Below are 15,995 nucleotides of genomic sequence, written 5' to 3'. Positions count from 1 at the left end.
CCAACTTTCACACCTAGACAGCCCTCGCGTCGCTCTTGGCGTAAGTGTTTACAGTGCTGGGAAAAAAGGCAGCAGCTAATCTTGACAGCAATATACATTACAGTACGACCAACTAGACAGTGATGCTCCTGACTTGAGAATTGCTCGGTGCTCACCATGTCAAATGAAGTGATTATTCTCTTTGCGCACAGCATTCTCGCCAGTTATGAACTGGAGCCTCCAATTATACAAACGAAACCAACTGAACAATAACTGAAATGAGGTAATTCTAAATTATTTGAGTCCTGGAAAGCACACAACATCACAGCACACCATACATTTTCCCTATTTTGCAGACAAAGGGCAAAGGGAACACTCATTCCAACTGATAATAATAATAATGCTTGTTTGCATCAAATGCAACATACATGATGCTGTTGGTCTACAGAAAAAGCTGTAATGAGCACAGCTTGACGAAGCCGCAGGCGCCCTGTACAATGGCCATCTTGTGAGCATCGCAAGAACAGAGTCAGGAGAAGTCTTGAAAAGTAAATCCAGAATTTTTACTGGATCTTGCTACCCGCTTCGGGCGGCAAAGAACAATAGCCTCGGCCTACCTGCGTGTGGAGGCCGAGGTCAACGCAGGCCTCCTTCTTGATCAGGTCGTAGCGGTCCTTCCGGTTGTTGGGAAGCACGATCATAGCCAGCTGAATTTTGCCCCTTCTTGCAAGCTGGTTGAGGCCTTGTACGAAGCCTGAGGGCCGGTCATCGTCCAGCAGCACCAGGCGCGATTGCGCGATCTTGACGCCCATGGGAGGGCACACGGACATCAGGGTGCGCACGAACTCCGTCACGTTGGCCTCCTCGCGCCGGTGGCAGAGGACGATCCACGAATCGACGGCGACGGCCACGTGCAGCAGCCGGTCGCGTGTCTCGCGCGAGAAGTCGGCCGTGGCCGCGCTGTAGCGGTACACGTTGCTGCCCTGCATCACCTTCTCGGGCGGCAGCACGCGGGCGTCGATTGTGACGAGCGAGTCGTCGAACCGGATACCCCAGTTGTCCATATCATTGCGGATGGCCTCGTTGTTGTTGATGCGCTCCATGAGCTCGAGCAGGTTCCGCACCCGTTTGGAAGGCTCCACGCGGGTGTGCTGAGCCAGGTCCCGCATCACGGACACGTTGGCCCGCATCTGCGAGAGAATCGAGGGCCCATTAGACAGCGACTGTGGTTTGTGGTATATAACCGTCCCAAATCAACTTACACTATGAGGGACGCCGTAGTGGAGGGTCTCCGGATATTTTCGACGACCACCTGGAGTTCTTTAACGTGCACTGACAATGCACGGCACACAAGTCTCCACAAATTCGCCTCCATCGAAATGCGACTGCCGCGGCCAGGATCGAACCCGCATCTTTCAGGACACCAGGCGAGCACCATGACCACTCAGCCACCGTGGTGGCGGACAGTGGCACTTATATGAGTAGCTTCAACTGTTCAGAGACGGCCAACAATTTCCGGTCGGGTACCAGAAGGCCCGTATACACATTATGTGCTAAACCACCTTACGGGACTTTGTAGGAGCACATGTGCTATTGGCGACCACGACACCTAGCGGGCTATGCATTAAGTGCCCACCAAGTGCGTAAATTCATATTGGCATGCCTTAAACCAAAGAACGGTAAAAGATGCTGATGCCCTCCCATCCACGAGCCCGTTGCTCCACAAACGTTTGCAGCACCTTCAAATCAATTCAAACAAAAACAATATAAGAAGCAGAACCACAAACCACCATTTCTGCTTTCCAACCTTTCGATGTAAAATTCAGATTTTTAGTATGTCTTAAACATTTGCAGCACTTGTATTGTAATGCAGTAAAACCACGCCAAGCCCGCTCAAGGCATACTCGCATAAGCAATAGGTGTGCTTAAAGAGTTGCAGCATGAAGTACCCTGCCTCCGTTCCCATTCAGCCTCATATCCTGATGCCCGCTTACAGCGTAGTGGCTTATCGCAAACATTTCGGTTAATGCGTGCTGATCCCGTAAAGGGCTGAAGGAGTATCTCATAGCACACCCACGAGTACGCCGCGCATCGCAAAGAAGCAAGCTTCACGGGTATTATGTCGATACGGTTACTGCGTATACTATAGCACGCTTGAAGCTGCTGACACACTCGGAGAGCGATCTCTTTAGACCGAGACGGTGGTAAGCAATCGGAGCGAAGCATTTGATTCGCTCCGATGCTTCCGAATGCTCTTCAACGGTGGGAAGCATTCGGAGCGAAGTTCCGAATGCTTCCCACCATCGAAGATAACGCCTGAGAAGTGCTCGTAACCGTTTACAGTGGAAAAGAACTCTAGAAACTGTCACCTTTTCAAGCTTAGAGACAGATAGTGCATTTTAGGCGGCACTATAGCGTGGTCCGATAGCGACACTGTTGCCTCTGTCACTGTGGAAACGCCATCGAGGAAGCTTAAGACGGGCTTCTCCTGTTCCAAGCAAAACGGCCGGGGCCTAGCGGAGAAATAAGCGGGCGTCTAGTGGGGAAATTTAGTGCCGATTGAAACGCCCTGGAAGCTGCGCTAGTATAGCCTCGAGGCCTATAATAGAATAACAAATTTATGTGGTCATGCGCGAATAAAAATGGCAGTTAATTTTCGCCTAAATTCTATAAACGTGGGAAAGGAGAACTGCATAAAGCCTAGCCACTCAAATGCAACCGCACGAAAAGACACGGCACGGCATGAGCGATTGCTCATGTGACTCCGACCATAATGGCTGTCGCGCGCTGTGAGCGGACAGGCGGAGTGCGCTGGCGACGCGCTACGGGTGAGGGCATTGGCCAAGCGGTGCGCGCTAGGATTGTAAACGATGGCGGCACCGTCGGCAGTGATGGCACAAAGCCACAAACAGCGCAAGATCTTTCTCCAGGATAACCCATTTTAGTAGTGTTTTCCGACTAAAACGGTACAGTACGGTATATGGGGTTCAATGTCCCACAGCAACACAAGCCATGAGCGACGCCATAATACAGGGCACGGAATAATTTAGATCACCTGGGGTTCTAATAGCGTCCGCGTGTTCTGTCCTTGATGGAGTGACTATTATTGATGCAGTACTAAGTGCAATATGACGATAATAGGACGTAGCATAGAAAAATACTTGAGGTGTCGCCATGCAGTCGTCACGCTCGCCTTTCGGTCTCGAACCAATCGGCACGGCGGACTGAAGCGGACCTGCCCGTTCCATGGACACCTTCGGAATACGTCCTCAAGCGTCCATGACACGATGTAAAATGTAAATTCTAAACTGAGGGAGTTTAAGCTCCGCATTTATGTCGACCACCTGAGATTCTTTAACGTCCGCTCACATCGCACAGTACCTCGGCTCCTTTCGTGCTTCGCTTCCATCGAAGCACGCAGACATGAGCCCAGGTCTTAGGGCTCAGTAGCCGATCGCTCTAACCACAAGGCCACCGCGGAGAGTGGAGTAGCATAGCATTTACAGCAGATGTACTCTACTCCAAACAGGACGTCTGGTACTTCAGCAGAGTAAACCAGCGAAATTCGATAGACGACGTCGCGTATGACGCAGTGGCAGATAGTAATGCACTGCGACAGCCATGTTCCCGTTGTCCCGAGCGCTGTCCTGCCTTTATCCTGTAAGCAACAGGTGGCACTTATTCTATATTCTATATTATATACACTGCACTGTTGCGCCGCTCACTGCACTGTCATGAGAATCGGCCGACGCCGTTGGCTGGAAGGAGGTCCTTTGACGGGGAAAAGCCGCTTCGTTCTTGAGGTGTATCCAACTGCAGCCGTGGTCATAAGAATGAGTGAGATTTGATCTAGCGGCCTATCACCTCCCACCTTCTCTACCATCCCTCTCGTATTTTCCCTCCCCCTCTCCGCTTATACGGAAAGCTGGATTTCACTCTTTCCACTCTGCAACCTGCCAACCATGGCAAGCAGATAACAAGCGAATTGAATTAAATTATGCTCTTAAGTCTGACGCTGTAGTAGATGACAAGGTACAATTCCGGGATTTATGAAAAAACTACAACTATATCAGCTGACGCTGACAAAAGAGACGCAAGGCGAAGAGCCGTATAGGAATTGTTGGTCTAGAGTTCCTGGCACTATGGCTGGCAGATTAGAAGTGCCATGAGGTTTGTAAAATGACAAATGGACAAACATTTAGGTTTGCGGTGCCTTACACGAGAACACAGCTGCAACTATTGCGCTGTTCAACTAAACACAATGTCCCTTTTCCGCACCGCGCCGTCACTGCAGAGCCCTTTTGTGTCTTGCCGCTGCACCTCATCCTCTCCCAACGCACTGCATTGTATTTTCAAGTATTCACGCTCGTTTAGCGGCGCGTCAGAGGCCTGATCCCTTCAGGCCTCCTCTTTAAACCTCCTGGCTACAACCTCTCTGCAATTTTTAAATAAATGCTTTCACCACCACCACCTCCCACCACACTGCGTTGTACTTTCAAGTATTCACGCTCAACGAGTGGCGGATCAATGACCCCATTCCTCCGCGCCTCCTCCTCAAACCCCCTGGGCACGCGGACGTCTACGGCCAAGTCGCGAACACAGCAGTTATGCCCATTAACCGCGGCCGCCGTAGAAAAGGAGAAACAGCACTTCATTCGAAATGACTGCCCACCTCGTCAGTGAGTCCCGTCAGGACACACAGCTCTGGCACCAGGTAGATGTTCTGCGTGCGGCCGGCGCGCAAATCCTTGTCCGTGGGACGGACCACCAGCAGCGGCTGGCGCATGTCGCGGATGCGCTTCTCGTGCTGGTTCTGCACATGGCATCGCCCAAAGACAGACGGGGTCGGTCATACCTGCAGCTATACTGCTAAGCACACGATCTCTCACATACGCTGGGCTTTGCAACACATGGATAACTGTTTGTGAGGCAACGAAATGATCTGAATGTCAGATAGCTGTGGTTTGGCACAGAAAGACGACATCAAAGAAAAAAAAACGCGATTCAGTCAAAGGCGGCTGAGCCAGATAGAGAGACAAACTTGGAAAAATTCGGGGACCTCTTCGGAATGGACCCTCCTGGCATAGTATATTGGAAGAACTATCTGATGTGACGGTGACGACGCCACCAGTTAATCCACAACTTCGCACAGAACCTATAACATGCGACGTACCCGGTAGAAGTCGGCGTACGTCTTGGGCCCATCCTTGGTATCAAAGGTGCAGGCCGGGTTCTGGTCCCAGTCGATGTCGTCCACCCGGTAGGTCTTGTTGTTGTACGGCGTCATGACAATGCAGCCCGCGACCCGTTTCACGCACTCGTGCTTGTAGTTCGGGACGTGCTCGATCTGAGACATGAGGTCATAGATGCTGTCGCGACGCAGCACCTTGTGCAGAGTGTCCGTCACCAACATGACGCCCGACTCGTGCTGACCAATGGCCGTGACGAGCCCCTGCCACAGCTCGAGCCCGTGCTGAGAAATGCTCGACACGGCGCGCCTGTCGAAGAAGTGCCGGTTGATCTGCACGAAGTCCAGGCGCTCCAGGTTGCGGCACATCTGTGTGTTGAACAGGCGCAGCAGCTCCGGGTGTGTCGGGGCCAGTTCCTGGACCCACTTGAAGCGGACGCAGATAATCATGCCGTCGGTGCGCCGCTGCTGGAACACCTCGGTGATGTCCTGCTGCAGCCGCGTGGGCGACTTCAAGTCAGACATGCCGTCGAACACGAGGCACTTGTTGAACATGTGCATGTGGTCCACGAGCAGGGCGCGCCGCATGCGACTAGACTCCACCGTCGGTGTGAACTCCACGTGGTACTGGTGGATGCAGAACTGGGGCATGGAGATGAGCCGGAAGTAGTTGGCCACAACATTGATGGGGCTGCCCGAAGTGCCCCTCTTGTCGTCGATGTGCGCAGGCCGCGTCTCGACGACGGCGAACTCGTCGCGGTGACGCCGGCCCACTGGGCGGCTGCCGTCGCCACTTTCGTCAGGTGTGACGGCCGGTGCGAACTGGAACTGCTGCACGAAAACACGGAGAGAGAGGGAGGGAGAGAGCTTTGCACACAAAGCCGCTGCTCACACTACGCATACACTTAAAATTACACGAATGCACTTGTCTCCTTAAGTGCGGAATTACGAAACCCTTCCCCTGTCCTCTGTTTCTTCCCTCCATTTTTCACCCACCGCGGTGGCTGAGCGCTTAAGGCACTCGATTATCGAGCCGGAGTACCCTGGTGTGATCCCTCATGGGCGGTCGCGTTTTGGTGAAGGCGAAACGCAGATGGCGCCTCTGTGCTGTGCGATGTCGGTGCATGTTAAAATATACCCGGGTGGCAGAAATTATTCCGGAGATGTCCACATGGCACCTCTTGCTTCCTTTCTTATTTCACTCCCTCCTTTATCACTTCCCTTACAACGCAGTTTGTGTCCTCATTTCCTTTCCTCAAAAACCAACTTTCCCTCTATTTTTCAGTATTTTTATTATTCCTCGTCTTTTTTATTAACATTTACTATTTCATTTTTGTAACTTCTAATTATTGTTTTTATTTATCTGTTTTCATTTTAATGTTTTTGTGTTGTTGTTAACTTAAATTTCATTGCATATATGTTAACTGCTTGTGAACTGTTGCTTTGCTTTTATACATTTATTTACCACAACACTTATTGAAGTTCGTGCTAAAAATTTTCGTCCACAACTTCTGTCCACGACACTCATGAGTGAAGATAGGCTTACGTCTTAAATCATACTCCTCTTGAGGCATGCATCAACAACTTTATCTTGAATACTGCAACAACCCGTACAACTGTTACATCAGATACGCGCTGATGTAAAAGCTACTGCTCTTTTGAACTGTAAAAATAGGTGCAAGCAATATGGCTGCTAACCATATCGAACTAAGGCTCTAAAACGAGAAAAATGCCTACAGTGTGGGCATCGCATATTAAAAAGCTCAGAACAACCTTCCAGCGCTGCTGCACTTGTGCAACCACCCTCCATGAACAAGAGCCTCATGCCTGCACCCCGTGGTGCTACCACTGCGGAGGGGACCACCCCCTTTCAATGCAAGCTGCTCTGTCCCACAGCAAACGGACTGAGTTAGTATACAGGTGGCCTATGGTCACCGTATTATTCTTCACTGAATGCTGGACCGTATCTTCGCAACTGACAGCCGTTCTGATGCAAAAAAACCCACAAATTCATCATGCCCCACTCCATAGATCTCCGTTCGGACCTCAAATCAGGTGATCGCCTGCCTCATCCGCCTCTGGACACAGATCGGAAGGGGCACCGACACTCGTCCTCCCTCATACAGCAACTTGGGCTAGACTCGAAAGATTTCCAGTGCAAATCACGTCAACGCAACCCCTATCCCGATCACAGCCGACACCTTCGCTGCGGAACAAACGGACAGCAGCTGAGGTCTCACCATGCCATCCCGCATCACCTTGGTCTAGTGCGGGCTCCCCAAGTCAACACCTGCTAAGCCCGTACCGTCGCTGACCAAGTCATTTACCATCCTAGCCCTTTCCCTTGCCTTGTACCACCCAAGCTAACTTCATCAAACCACCCTTCATCAAGTACTTGCATCGAACAGTAATGTGCTGCCTTTAAAGATTGCTTGGCATCATGCGAACAACAAATCTCCTGCCCAACGCAAGGCATAACCAGCCTGAAATCTATGGTCGCGAACATTCTCAAAGTCGTCAGTCTTCTCGTCTCCCGCATTGACGACGTCAATAAGGCTGTAGCCGATCTTAAACACATAGTCACCACCCTTGCGGACTGCCCCACCGCCATGGGAAGTGATCTCCTAATCTCTTAAGCGCCCCACTCTTCTAACCAGGACTATATACCTAGCCTCTGTGCCCCCACAACCTTCGGTCACTGCCTCCTGGGCCCTCCACTCATGTAAAGCCCTCACCAAGGGCCCTTGAGGTATATATATTAAAAAAATAAATAAATAGATTGACTCCGCGATTTAAAGTAGCGGGTTCCTGCGTTCCACATTCTACAATAAAACTACCAAAGCTGAAAATCTAGCCATGTTCCCCTTCACCAAATGGCTCCTCACCCTCCCCCACCCACTCACCCTCACCCTCCACGGCTACTGGGCTGTGCAAGCCTCCCTCCTGAATCCCCTCTTGTCTCCACCTACATACACCGAAACCAGCGCTGTGAGCAGTTGTATATGCCTGCAATTCTCGGCCCATGTCTAGTGGGATGCGCTTACTACAACCCTTCTCCAAAATATAAACCGCTATGATTTCTTAACTTTTAAAATCCCCTCACCCGATACACATACACAAAAAACACCGACTCTTCCATCCCCTGTTCACGTTCAATGCAGAGCTGGTTTCCAAATGAGAATCCCTGCAGGGGATTTCAGTGCTTCCAACGTCACTGCCTTCCGCCCGGGAAAGCTACACTTTTTACACCACCAAATTGCATTACACAATCCTCATCACATCGACCACACCAACAGGCGAAGCCACCCGGAGACCCACACTAACAACCGCCTTGTCAGTGATCACTATATGCCTCTCTCTCTCGACACCCACAAGCGGAGTCGTAAAAGAACTATCAAATTAACTCATTGGCATACTTTTTGCTGACTGCTTTTTCGCCCAGTCCAGCACCCGAACAATTGTGACGCATGGCTCTCCACCATTAGCTACGCTCGACAACGAGGCAGAGAGCAGCAGATGATTAACTGTTCGAGATCTACACCCCAACCGCCCCTTGAAACGCCGTAAGTGCCTACTAAGGCGCATTCTAGAACCAACCAAGTAATCGAAAGCTTCCTGATAAACTCGCCTACTTCAGTACAACCATCGCCACCCACTGCGCCAGACTCGATACATCCCACTGGAACCTTGTGCGTGACCAGATTAATGGCTCCCTCGACCAGAAGAAGGTCACCTGTTACCTGCTATGCTCTCTCCTAGGTCCATAACCGCCCCCATTTTTATCCATAAGTAGATTTCTCTCTCACCACGATCTTATTTCTTTCAAACCCTACAGGTCATCTGTCTCACATATCTCGGTGGATGCCCAAACCGGCCTGTAAGGGAGGAAAAATGAAATGAACAATTGCTCTCAAGGAAAGGAAATGACGCCTGTCTGACATTTCTCGCTGGACACCCGGATCGTGCCATAAGAAAGAAGAATCGATCGTCAATCAATCAATCGATCGATCGATCAACCGGTCACTCAACTTATCAATTAATTATTCACTCAATCCGCCAATCCATCGATCAATCCTTAACGCTGCCACGTTAAAATCCCTTCGCTTACAGCGGGGTTCAGGTGTCCACCGAGATGCGCCATTTTTCGCTCACGACCAAAGACGCCGACGACACCGGCTTTTCTGCGAAACAAACGAGCTCCTTACCGCTGTCGCGTTAATATAAAACGGTGTTTTATTCTTCTTGCCCCTCGATCTGAACGTGTGAAAATTAAATTGGTTTTCAGGAAAGAAAATGACGCAGTAACTGCTCACATATCTCGGTGGACACCCGAACTGCGCTGTAAAGAAAGAGATAAAGGAGAGAGTGAAATAAGAAAGAGGTGCAGTAGTGCAGGTCCTCAGAAAATTTTTCGCGAACTGGGGATCTTTAATGTGCACTGACATCGCATAGCACACGGGCGCCGTTTGCGTTTCGCCGCTATCAAAACACGGCCCCTGCGGTCGGTTTCGAACACGGGAACTCCGGCCAAGTAGACGAGCGCCTTAACTACTGAGCCACCGCGGCGGGTTGCCGTGAACATATTTTGAATGTGAACGACTGTGCGCCACAGCCTCAGAGATCTGCGACTATAAAAAGTACCGAGTATCCTCATTTTGCCACAGACGGCAAAGGCGACACCTGCGCTCCACGTCTCCATCTTAGCGTAGAAAAGCTTCGTTTCTAGTTGAAGCAGCTTCCCGCCGTTAGATTAATGCGCTAAGCTGTTTCATGTATACGGACGAACTTCGGCAAGTTGTCTTCCGTGTCACCACTGTGAAATGCCAGATTCAGGGGCTGCTGCCGGGTTACCTTCATTTATATATATATATATATATATATATATATATATATATATATATATATATATAGAGAGAGAGAGAGAGAGAGAGAGATGGAGAACTTGATAGCGGCATGCATACGCGTATAGTTACGGAGCAGCGTCACTTTGAAGTTCTTCACTAGCAGTATACGACGCGAAACCCAGGTAACGGGAATTTAACAGGTGTCGTTATAGAATGAAACGCCTCCGATTGCATATCCCTTCGCTCTCTCCATACCCTGCACATTCCACGCTCGCCGGACATTCTTCGGACGGTTTCCATGGCAACCATCTTTCCATTGCGCATTACTGCTACTACGACGCAAAACCCAGGGGTGCCCCGCGGTGGCTTATTGATTATGGCGCGCTGCTGACACGAAAGACGTGAGTTCGATCCCGGCCACGGCGGTAGAAATTCCATGGAGGAGAAATTCTAGAGGCCCGTGTACTGTGCGATGTCAGTGCACGTTAAAGAACCCGAGGTGGTCAAACTTTTCGGAGCCCTTCACTACGCTGATAGCCTCAGTCGCTTTGGGACATTAAACCCCATAGACCAAGGCCTAAAACACAGGCAACTGCCCTTTAACAGCTGTCGCCGAAAACAAGAGATAACTCACCTGCGGTACCACAGCTGAAGGGGCCATTGCCGCCATCTGCTGGAGGTGCGCCCCTTGTCCGATGGCCATCCTGTCGATGGAGGACGACAGGCTTGCCACACTGTCGAGGGCGGGCATCGACGGCAAGGACACCATCGCAGGCCTCAAAACACCGGGCTCCCTTAGCGCCGCTAGGGGCGCCATGGCAGCAGGAAATTGAGGCACCGTAGGTGCCGCCTGTGCTCCGGCCAATACGACCACGGTCTGTGCCCTGCCGCGCGAACGGCCCCGAGCGCGACCGACGGGCGGAGGTGCTTTATCGCCACTGTTTTTGTCCATCTGGCTCTGCAAAAAAAAAGCCCGGCTGAGTTACAGCGATGCCCACCGGTACAGTGGTGTTGTATACAAGACAGCTCAAGGGCGAGACCGCTTAGGTATATGTCCTCGCCTCGTCGACTCCCAGAGCGTGAAAGTGGGCAGCAGAACCAATGCGGCGACGAACAAAGACACAATCGTCACTTTTAAAATACAAGGAGGACAAAGGGATCATATATGGGGAGGCGACTGCATAGCACCCTTACATGAGCGCTGACATTCAGCACACGCGCGCGCTTTCATGTCTTTCGGGGGATAATACAACTTGCACCTCAGCCGCCGAGGTGGCTCTGTGTTTATGGCGCTCGGCTAATGACGCGAATGATGTGGGTTCGATCCTGGCCGTGGTGGTCGAATTTTCATAGAGGGGAAATTCTAGAGTCCTGTGTACTTTGCGATGTCATTGGACGTTAAAAAACTCCAGGTGGTCGAAATTTCCGGAGCCCTCCACTCCGGCGCCCTCATAGCCTGAGTCGCTTTGGAACATTAAACCCCATAAATCAAACCAAAACAAACAAGCTTGGATCTCAAAAGGCATGATCTTCTGTTTGATGCAGCGCGACAGGACAGAGCAGCAGAGGGACAACAGCAACGAAGCTGACTCACGTGGCATCGTGCTTCAAATGGTGGCATTCACGGCTCAAGAGCGCTATCTCGGTGTCCACCTGGTTGGGTATAAGGCCCGACCGAAATATGGGTTTCCGTGTACGGCTTAGGTGATTTTCAATCGCAAATATTAATTAGGCACTACCTGCGACATTGCGTTCCAGCTAGTTCGTGTAGAGGTACAACGCGACTAAGGCGTTGACGAGAGCGTTTATTTCCTTCCCGAACGAGTACACCTCAACTGCTGCGTCAAACACTAAGATCCACAACCGCTTGGTGCTACCAGAACTCTTCGCATCAAGGATCTGACAGTCACCCGTCGCTCTATACTAAACATTTTTGTTCCACCAGCCAAAATATATAGGCATCCATGCAATCACTGAAATGCACTGCGAGGCTGATCGTTTCGGCGGATATTCTTCCTGCAAATTAATTACGACGGGATGGAGTAGACTGCGCTTATACGTGTCTGGTTCGATGGCTGCTCCTAATTTCCACCAAGAAATGTGGCTCACAACAGCGCACCGATAGCTCAAGTACACGAGGGCGTTCCTGTGCAGATATTCCTTTTCGCCTCGTATGAAACACGCCGGGGATCCACGAACGCTGCACGTAGCTCGCAGCTAAGTATGGACCTCCTGCATGTTTGTAAACAAACGAGGTGGCGCTGCAGTCGCTAGCGAGCTCGTGGTAGGCAAAAGGTCGGGGAGTGGCGTCGCGGATAGGTGTTGTGCGCGGGTTTTCAAGGCTTGTAGGTGCGTTTCTAGTTTCTGCGAATGACAGCAATGGTCGATGCTTCCAACTTAGTAATTTGTCGAAGTACACGAGCTCGCGTTGTCCACGTGCGGCCTATAAAGAGAAATAGTTTGCCACTGTGTATTGTATATATGGTTAGTAGTAAACATGTAGAAAGCGTTCCTGCCATTTATTTATGCGCTAGGCATTGAATAAAACAAGTTTTGACACTCTGCACTAGCCGGAATGATTTTACTTCGGGACAGTAGTGAGGGGAAGTGCTGGCGTTGTTTCGCCGGAGCAGACATGCACTCATCGTCTGCTGTCATACGTACGTGTCGCGCTGCGCGAAAAGTGGGGACAGAGTCGTGTCCCCGATCTCCTGTCTCGCTTAGCGCTGTTTTTAGTCGCATGACCACGCACCAGCCAGGCCGACTTGTCCTCTTGTTAAGCTGGTCGATTTGGTGAAAATTTTTGATTTCTAGAATTATTTCCTTTCCTAGCCCTGAAGTCTAGTTTCGTGACGAAAAATTATAGCAAAATATTGAGTACAAATTTATAAATTACGCTTTTTAGAAGTGTGGTCGTCAAAAATTGTGAGGTAATTTCTTTGATTTCAGTGCCGCATTTCTTTGACCAAAGCGAAAGCGAAGATGCCATAAACGAGGGAATAAACTTTAAGGTTCGTTTTCTGACCTCTCACATTTTCTGCGACTGGATCATTCACCTTCGTAATTCGCAAGAAAATCAAATGATTCCATTTGTCGCAAACTATTCCTGAGACGTTGAGGAGCGTAATAAATCTCTCAATTTTTTTCCCTACACGTGCAGTATTGTGTTAGTTATTTTTTGTAAGAAACGTTTTCATGTAACTATGCATGCATAAGTACTGATCATATAGAAAAACTAATCGCGTCATCATACAGAACAGGGCTTTATGCACATGCTGGCATAAAAAAACTGCGCACTATCTACTCAATTATTTGAGACCTAGCTTGGGGGGACTTGACGACGGTGTTAATTATAATTACCCAGAACTGCGCCAGGTATAGCTATAAATAAAAGGAATGACTGAAACTAGCGTAGGAATTTCATATTTGCACCAAGTTTAGTTACATATCGCATGCATGAATAACGAAAACACTTTTCATGCCGCGTCCCCTCTCAATCTCGCCATGTGTCTGTTAGTAGCACGCCTGCGGCTGCTTCTTTCCAAACAAGCTTCGCGATCATGTATTACCTCATGAAACATGACACATGCATGATGCAATGAAAAAGCATATGGCGTTTAGCACACTTAAGGTACGCTATTCTAAGCACACCAACGCGACCGCGCAAGATTGACACAACTTACCAGACTTCTTTCTACTCGAATAAAATAATTACGTCGTCATATCAAGAAACAGTTTCAAGTAACTATTAAATATCACAAAACGCGCCATTTAAACATGGTGTGCTATTAACAAAAAAAAAAAAAACGCATTCCTTGGGGGCGAGTGAACCTGTCGGCGCCCCGTGCACTCCGGCTCAAGGTGATAAGTACGTGTGCAGCTGCATATGTCTTTTTTTTCCTTGAGCAATTATCAGCCTACTATCCTGAAGTTCAGGTTAATGAACGCAGTAACTTGCATGCTATTAAGTGCATTGAGTGGCAGTGCCTATCGACTCCCAGACTTCGCGCTTTACTACCGTGGCCCAATGCCTGTTAGCCAGTTTGCGAATGCGGCATTTATGCGCGAGAAACCTATCGAGGCTAATTTAATATTTTTTATGCTACTACGCGGATCCAGCAGTGACGCAGCTGGTGAATATATGCTGCTTCTGCAGTGCACAGGCTTGAAGCAGCCGCCGGTAACTGCGGCAGCTGCGGTAGGCACGGGCAAGCGGAACCTGTTTTGCCTACCATGCGAAAGTCGCTGCTAACATCAGCGCCACCGCATCTTCGTGACGTCACGGGGTGAAGGAGGTCCATAGCGTCCAAGAGGCGGTTCACGCACGCGGCATTGCCTCACGACAAAGCTGCACAACAGCAAAGCTCGGGGTGGATGCAATCGGTGATCACGTGATCGCGTAACGGAGTAGAGAATAACTCGGCAGGAGAGCCCTCTTCGAATGAAAGAATGCTAGCGACAGCTAGACGACCAACCACGTCTGTTTTAACGAGGTAGCCGAATTAAATTAATGAAGCATACGAAAAAAAAGCATTGCCTGACCTGCCAGGGCCCAAAGAAAGTTTTAAGAAATATTGCGGAGCGCACACACAAACAAGAAAAGACACTAAACAGGAAACCTCGGTAACTATCGGATGTTAAGGAGCGTCTACGCTAGCAAAGTAGAACGCGCAAACACCCGCGACATTCCGGGCTTACATAGGCATAACGTGCAACTGCATTGAAGATTACAGGCTCGCGAAACAGTGAGAAACAAATTTAACAAGGCGGCACAAAACATTGCAGGACGCTTAAGCGTCGGCTTTAAGTGCGGAACCCGACAGTGCGTTGCAGCGCTGCCAAGGAGTCCACTTAACGCCATCGCCCGTTCGGCGCAACGCCTTGCCCATGAAACATATGGCTCGGTGTCTCTAGCAGGCCTCTGAAGAAAGCCCATCCGCCGCCCAAAGAGGTTGCAATGGGCTGCAGTGACGCTGCTCCCTGAATTGGCCCTTGTGCATCTCCGTTGCAATTTCAGAGGAAATAAAGGGCGCAGTAACTTCCTCACATATCAGTGGACACCTCAACCATGCCGTCAGGGAAGGGAGGAAGTTTGCAGTGAAATACAAAGGCTGTAATGGAGGCCTGTGTCCCCGCTGGCGTCGCGTCGCGTTCGTTGAACACAAGAGCACACGGACGCGTACTACATCAGAGGCGCTCGGGCGGTGCGAGCACCACGACATCGCAATGGTTGCCACCCGCACAAAACATGATGCACACAGGTCCGACAACCGCTGCCTGCCCGTCTGCAAAGCCAAAAAAGGTCGCGATGTGTTGCACCCACTCTGCCGCGCGCAGTGGCGGAACCGTCATGTTACCACCGGGCACAGAGTTCGGACCAGTTGACGTTTTCAAATATTTCGTCTGCTGGTTCCCTAAATTTAAATCCATAACCCTGATGCGATGTCAGTTCACGCTAAAGAACCCCAGATCGGCGAATTTACCGAAGCCCTCCAGTACGGCGTCCCTCATAGCCTGAATCGCTTTGGAACTCCGAACTCCACAAACTCAATCCGAACACGGCCATCATACCACCTATCGTGCCTCAGTGCAAGCTATTCGCATTTACTTCATCTCTATAACAGAGATGGCTCTACGTTAAAGCAGCTGACGGCAGTTAATTGAAATGCATTATCAGACCGCGATTTTTATGGGGTCCCGTTTCGAAATTTGCACACTCATAATTACTCATGTGCGCATCAGTACAAAAGGACACTTCACGAAGTCAGAGATCACAACGCATTCACAAAATCCGCCTTCTAATCAGTTCGAACCGACGAGCCTTCGTAGCGCGTACTCACCTCGCAATCTGAGAGACCTTGATTTCATTCCCAGAGTCTACGCGATTTTTTAAGGCGAAAGCCTTTATATGCTCATGATTCGCCAGCGGGGATGTTCGCAGAAACGTGTCACACTCAAACTCATGGCATCAGGAAAATAAAACA

General features: G+C 50.0%; 1 protein-coding gene across 2 annotated transcripts in view; it reads right to left on the bottom strand.

The window, feature by feature from the left end:
* The window catches only part of LOC144111515 (piwi-like protein 1), a 98,209-nt gene that overhangs the window by 5,982 nt on the left and 76,232 nt on the right, over positions 1–15,995 (bottom strand). For both annotated transcript variants that reach the window (XM_077644840.1, XM_077644839.1), the window contains 4 exons: positions 10,646–10,969; positions 5,153–5,998; positions 4,652–4,792; positions 597–1,169 (listed from right to left, as the gene is read on the bottom strand). In XM_077644840.1, the coding sequence (XP_077500966.1) occupies positions 597–1,169; positions 4,652–4,792; positions 5,153–5,998; positions 10,646–10,969 (1,884 nt within the window). The remainder of the gene's footprint in view (positions 1–596; positions 1,170–4,651; positions 4,793–5,152; positions 5,999–10,645; positions 10,970–15,995) is intronic.

Source organism: Amblyomma americanum, chromosome 11 (genome assembly GCF_052857255.1).
Source record: "Amblyomma americanum isolate KBUSLIRL-KWMA chromosome 11, ASM5285725v1, whole genome shotgun sequence".
Lineage (NCBI taxonomy): Eukaryota > Metazoa > Arthropoda > Arachnida > Ixodida > Ixodidae > Amblyomma > Amblyomma americanum.
Note: the sequence above shows the minus strand (reverse complement) of the source record. Positions and strands in the feature narration are given on the sequence as shown.